Source organism: Papaver somniferum, chromosome 3, assembly GCF_003573695.1.
Source record: "Papaver somniferum cultivar HN1 chromosome 3, ASM357369v1, whole genome shotgun sequence".
Lineage (NCBI taxonomy): Eukaryota > Viridiplantae > Streptophyta > Magnoliopsida > Ranunculales > Papaveraceae > Papaver > Papaver somniferum.
The window spans coordinates 170,838,095-170,844,436 of NC_039360.1; the positions used below are offsets into that span (position 1 = coordinate 170,838,095).

The 6,342-nt window shown below is 37.0% G+C and overlaps 1 protein-coding gene across 3 annotated transcripts; it reads left to right on the plus strand.

Moving 5' to 3' along the window:
- Positions 1 to 259: 259 nt before the first annotated feature.
- Positions 260 to 3,735, plus strand: LOC113361889. Of its 3 annotated transcripts, none has more exons than XM_026604971.1 (9): positions 260 to 330; positions 1,008 to 1,306; positions 1,930 to 2,022; positions 2,100 to 2,192; positions 2,518 to 2,607; positions 2,672 to 2,782; positions 2,992 to 3,096; positions 3,177 to 3,272; positions 3,492 to 3,735. In XM_026604971.1, exons 2-9 carry the CDS (start codon positions 1,163 to 1,165, stop codon positions 3,531 to 3,533), a joined length of 774 nt encoding a protein of 257 aa, XP_026460756.1. In that variant the 5' UTR covers positions 260 to 330; positions 1,008 to 1,162; the 3' UTR covers positions 3,534 to 3,735. The 3 variants fall into 3 exon arrangements, with proteins under 3 accessions (XP_026460756.1, XP_026460758.1, XP_026460757.1); XM_026604973.1 differs by having other exon boundaries at positions 3,496 to 3,735; XM_026604972.1 differs by having other exon boundaries at positions 2,106 to 2,192.
- Positions 3,736 to 6,342: the final 2,607 nt, after the last annotated feature.

Genomic DNA, 6,342 nt, shown 5'->3' on the forward strand with positions numbered 1-6,342 from the left:
ATACACCCCAAGTGAAATTCTTGGTTCGTGGGCGTGGTCTAAAACACTGCCTAAATTTAAATTAAGGCCCAATTAACATCACCGCCATGTATTATTCCCCAAACTCCTCCATTTTAAAATTGTGGGGTAAATGGACCCCACGGTATATTCATTCTGCAACTCACGCTGTCTCGTATCTCAAGTGTAAGTGACTCACAACGGTTATAATTATTAATATAAATACATCACTCCTATCCCCACTCCTTCATCTTCTTCATCAGAAATAGCTTTTGAAAAGTTTCAATCTTCTTCTTCATCGTTTTCAACAGGAAGTTTCTGCAAAAGTTTAAGGTAATTATTCATTTTAATTCTGATTAACTCTTCTAAACGAGTGAAAATCACCGTTTCTCATTTGAAGGCTGAGTTCTTATTTAAAAACCCTAATTTTGATTACTTGTGTTCTTGATGAAGACTAGTTTCCATGATATATCTGTCTAAAATCGAGTTTCTTTTTATAAGAAAAAAACCCTTTCTTCATCTTTAAACGTAGTTCAAAACCAATATCTTTCTCAGTAGCGAATAATCTCATTTGACAATTAATCTTGAGTTCTTTTTTAAAAACCCTAATTTTGACTCTTGATATAGATTGGTTTTCATGATATTTATAATCTAATTGTCTAGATTCTTATTCTGAAACACTAATTTGCTATAAAAATCTTTCCTTTAAAAACCCTTTTCTCTTATAAATGTAGTAAGAGAACTACATTTATAATTCTAAATGTAGTAATTTCTTTAAATGTAGTAATTTCTGATAATCTCTTATACAGAACTACTAAAAAACCTAATGATGAATAGTTTTATTTGGGTTGGAATTCTAAAGAGAGTCCTGAGAATTACAAACCCTAATCTTAGATTTTAGTTTCTATGCTATTTGGTGTTTATTACTCATTGCAAACCCCAATCTACAATTTTTAGTTTCTATATTGTTTATTTCTCCATTTAAACCCTTATCCTCCTTTTGCATTCAGAATGGAGAAGAATCTTTCTGAAGGAGACAGGCACAGATGGGATAAGGCCAGGCATCCTACATGTGACAAATGTGGATTGATCTTCACCAAAGATAGTATGTGGCTTCATCACATTTCGTCTTGCTCTCACAAGAACAAGAAGACTGTGATAAAGTATGTCACAACACCTTCACCCGCACCCGCTGCAGAAATCAAAGCTACAGTACATCATGCTCCTTTACCTGATGATTTTTTTTGATGCTCCGTATAAGAGACCACCAAGGGCAGTCTTGTCTGATGAAACCAAAGAGGCAATCGAGGTATAAATAACATAATCTATTTCTTCTTGTTCAATCATATGATGACTGAATGCCATTTTTCTTTACTTGATGTACTGAGATCCATTGCAATCCTTCCCCGTAACTGGATCTAGTTGGATGAGTTGTTGCATCCGAGACTCGGTTCCCTTGGCTTTGTTTGTGTTGTACATGCACTAAGAAACTTCCTTTAGCCCTTTGGCCGGTATCTATACAATTGTCACATTGGCTGGCTAAATAGTATCGAAAGGTTACTTACTCAGACTTTTAAGGTTCTTAAGAAAACCATATGCCTGGGTCATGATACTTCTTATTTTAGATTTGTGCTTGATTTTTGCTGTAACTAGATGTATGTTTCTAGTTTTTGTGTTATTCTTGTGCCTTTGCTTTTCTGTCTTTAGCCTTGGGAATGTCTTGGTTAAAGCTTTTGTATTGTTTGACTGATTGATTAATGAGTAATACAAAATATGATTAAGCAAAAAGATACAGCAGTTTAAGAAGGTTACTTAAAGTTTTTAAAGGGGCTGGTCAATGCTTTGGCGACCTTCAAAGCTTGAAAGGTTCTTCAACTTGGATTGAATTAAGATTTGATGGTCCTATTCTAATATTATTGTTAATGAAAACAGGTTATGAAGGCAAATAAACATGATTTTTTGATGAAGTATGCGCAAAGCTGTGATAAGAATCTTCTCGATGGTGCTCGAAGCAAGTACCTTGCAGTAAGTAATACTATATTTTGAAACGGACCGAGTATAATTTAACTTTTCATCTAGATACATGACCTTCTTCGTTGCAGTATCAGTCAAAGGCCAGAAAGGCACAACCATTGGTTGATTATGACGAATCAGATGACTCTGATGACAATGATGAATTTTATTACAAAAAGATGGTAAGTTTGGTTTATACATTGATTTTAGCTTTTTAACCAGCATGATTGTTTCGGATCTGTCAAAGAATAAAGGACATAAGAACTCCCTGAATAATGATTCAAAAATGCTTAAAAAGTGAGAGTTCAGGTCTTGAAAATGCTTATTAGGAAATACAAATTTTTTATTCACACTGTGAAAAAAGATGGTGTCACGCTGCAGTTGAACACTAAACTAAATGCGTATTATGTCATGCTGCAGTTAGACAAACAATAAGCTATTCATTCATTCAACAAGATGGTAAATACTATTTCTTTATAAGCCTAATCAATTTTTTTCATATGTTAGATTGGTCCAGTGGGTGCGACAAAAAGTAAAAGCTCTGTTGAGGACTCTGACGACTCAGATGACTCAGATGACTGTTATTATAAAAAGAAGGTAAGTATTTTTATATATTTTTCTTCTTTATTATGTGTTCCTAATCGGTATTTTCCTTTGTCAGACTTTTTCAGTGAGCGAGGCGATGAAAGTCAAGGATTTGGGTAAGAACTCTGCTGATGCTGATACCAGGTTGCAGTCAAACACCCTTACAGTTAAAGCTCCAATTGACCAGGTTCGAACACCTGCAGCATTGTTTTTTCTATCTGTTTTTGGATCCTGGAATTAGTGCCTTTCCTGATATCGAATTTATAAAAAGCTGGTTTATCAACCTCGTCTATTGGTGTTTATATTTTATTTTTCATCAATTTTAGTTTTTCAGCGCAATCGTAGAATGTTGGTTTGTTTGTATGAAGCAATTGGAATATATTTGTTTTTGTGCAGAACAAGGACATTGGTGGAGAAGATAGCTTTAGAAGCACGTCGCCTAACAGAGCATCTGCAAAATGTACCTTGTGCAGAACAGTTTTCAATGTCTCTACGCAAAAGGTGTGACCTCGAGAGAACCTTTTTGCTATGCGTTTTTTTTTTTAATGTGAAGTTTACAAGGAATTCTGTTTTACTTTCAGCATCGTTGTAGGATTTGTGAAGATGTATATTGTGATAAGTGTGCCAATGGTTCTAAGGAGAACGCTCAGGCAGTTGACATCTGTGACGGATGCTTGGTATGTTTTGGATTTTCCATCTCCTTCATTCTTCTATTCACGAATAATAAAATGGAGTGCTGTTTTATCTTGTATCCTCCGAGGAGTTATTATATTCTATCTTCTTCATTACATATTAACTCTTGTCTGTATTATATTCTATCTCCTTCATTCTTCTAACAACGTATTATATTCCGTCAAAATATCGGAACAAGCTTATACTCTGGTATTCCTCCACAGGCAGTTCTTGGACAGAGCGATGTGAATGAATCTGTCAGCTGAGCTGCTGGGTTTAGTGATGAGGGAATATGCGAAGAAGCTCCAAGCGATTAGCTACAATTTTGAAGGAAGAATGCAGTTTTCTAACTCCTTGATAGTCTGCCATTATTCGTGAATATTATTTTTTCTTTTGGATATTCTTCTACTATTCTTCTTTTGAATGAAGAATGCAGTTTTGCAAACAGACTGGGTATATATATAACATTGTACATTTATAATAGCCTTCACAAGATCCTTTTTGTCTTTGAGAGGCTCGAGGTTTGGTTATTTTTCTTCCGTCTGATCAGTCACCCACCAATGTACACAAGAGACTTCTTGTGTTTCTGGATATATTGGAATTTTAAGTGTTCCATGAGTCGATTTATGTGTCCAGAAGGTACAGTACCTGGCTAGTTTAACAGAGTTTCACCTTCCCAAAATTGTGAAGAGTTCAATTTTAGGTCCATTAACCTCTCTTGCTGAATCACTTTTTGAACAATTATATCACTTCTGAGTTCAATTTTAGGTCCATGAATGCATCCAGTTTCTGCATTTACTTAGATTACGATCCACATTGTTTCCTAGAATAGTCTTTTTGGAAGAGTGGATTGTTCAATCCTAGGGAAATGGTCCTCCCAGTGAGAGGAAATGAGAAAGCGGTCCAGCTTTGCTCCAGGATATGTTTCTCGACCATGTATAGTGACTGCCGCACGAGAGTGCCAAACTTGCGCGTCGATCTAGAGATGGTTTGAGTACCAGATCTTTCGGAAGCAAATTTCCGTGACACTGAAATCACCAAAAAATCCTTATTACGATTATCTCCAAGTTCCTTTCAAAACTGATATTTCTTGTTATTGAGCATAATATATACAGAAGCTAGTAACCAAACACCCAGTTTGATGAATGTAAACTCATCTTCCCAGATATTTGCATCATATAGAAATCGAAAAAGCACCCAGTGGAGATTCTAGCATGACAACTTTACTGTGATTCCAGATCATGAAAACACCACCTGGATGCACATTAGAATCCGCAACCCAATCAAAATTGTTTGCTCAGCCAAACTTGTTTAACATGGGTAGCCTGACGAGAAATGTGAGATCTTCCCTTCTATTACTATCGGCCAACCCCACTGACGTTCCACGAAGTAATTTCTGTCATTCATGGGTCCACCAAATTGACTGATGTAAGGACTTCGGCCGATTAATGATCTTTATCTTGCTGAGAGGGAGATTCGAGATTTCTGTTTTTTCTTTTTAGATTGGAGAATGAACATTAAGCAAAGAAAAACTGTTGTTAGTAGTTGTTTTGACAGTTTTGTGCATCAATTGCTGTAACCAAGCTTCTGTTCGTTTGAATTACGCTCCTAATACCTCAGTAGAATAGCGTTATTCTGAGGCGTTACTGCAATCCTTGTAAACTGAAATATCTGTATATGTTGTTTCATGAACATGAGAAGAAGAATTGTCGTTAGACATTCTTCTCAATTGATTTCATTTCAAATTTGTGAATTCTTTCTAGACAGGACACACACAAAGACTATTTGAACACACAGTTTATGTTACTTGCCGCCCCGACTAGGATGTGGTCGGGCCGCATAGTTAAAGTATGCGACCCCTTTCTTTCTCTAACACGTGTATAAACTTAAACCCTGCCCTAAATCCCGCAAAACATTCCCCTTTTAAGAGAAAATAGGAAGTTAATTAAAAAAAAGTTAGTTAAATATTTTTGTAATAAAAGTATTTTTCACTTTATTTTTTACTTTATATACGTGTCAAAAAAAAAGGGGCCACATACTTAGAGTATGCGGCCCGACCACATCGTAGCCGTCCCGGTTACTTGCATAGCCGATGACCACATTTACTGTCACTGGAAGTTAACACACGTGCCTGCTGCACGATTACACTTACTCACACTTGACTAAGAAATATATAGAGCAGATTTAACACCACCTACTTTCACACAATAGCTACCATCCACAGAAGCACCAATCATATTCAGCAACTGTAGGACAACAGCAATAACTGGATTTCAAACCCGCAAGGCATCACAACACTCCTCACTAAACATTTCCAGGACCAATATACTGTCCCTCCAACAACCATTGACGAAACACTGTTATATGGAATCAACAATCGAATCTCCTCAGCCATGCAACACCGGATACTACTACCAATCTCAGATGAGGAAATAAGATTAGCATTAAAATCAATCGGAGCGGAAAAGGCTCTAGGCCCGAATGGGTTCACAGGCAAATTTGACCAGAAATCACAAGGATGGTACACCATTTTTTTTGACCACACTCAACTACCCCCACCCATCAACCACACCCACCTAACCCTCATGCCCAAAAATCCACACCCAACCAAACCATCCCATTTCCGGCCAATCGACCTATGCAATGTTACATATAAAATTATTGCTAAAAAGCTAGTAAACAAAATTCGACTACTACTGCAGTTCATTATTAGTCTGTTCCAAAGTGCCTTTGTGCCAAACCGTGCCATTCACGATAATATTGTGATTGCAGAAGAGCTCTTCCACCACATCCGCACCACCAAACCTGCTGCACCGAAAATTGCCCTCAAACTTGATGTCCAAAAGGCTTACGACAGCCTAGACTGGGGGTTTCATCAGAAGGACGTGCATTGCCATGGGTTTTCCATCTAGTTTCACTGAATACATCATGACATGTGTCACCACGGTCACATACTCAGTGAATATCAATAGAGTTGCACAAGGCCATATCATTCGCAGAGAGGAATTCAACAGGGAGACCCATTATCGTCGTACATATTTATCATGTGTGCTGAGATACTGTCTACCAATCTGG

Coding starts and splice junctions, on each gene's coding strand:
- LOC113361889 (XM_026604971.1), top strand. CDS start 1,163: ATGTCACAACACCTTCACCCGCACCCGCTGCAGAAATCAAAGCTACAG. Junction 2,783..2,991: donor TTAAAGCTCCAATTGACCAG/GTTCGAACACCT, acceptor GTTTTTGTGCAG/AACAAGGACATTGGTGGAGA. Junction 3,097..3,176: donor TCAATGTCTCTACGCAAAAG/GTGTGACCTCGA, acceptor TTTTACTTTCAG/CATCGTTGTAGGATTTGTGA.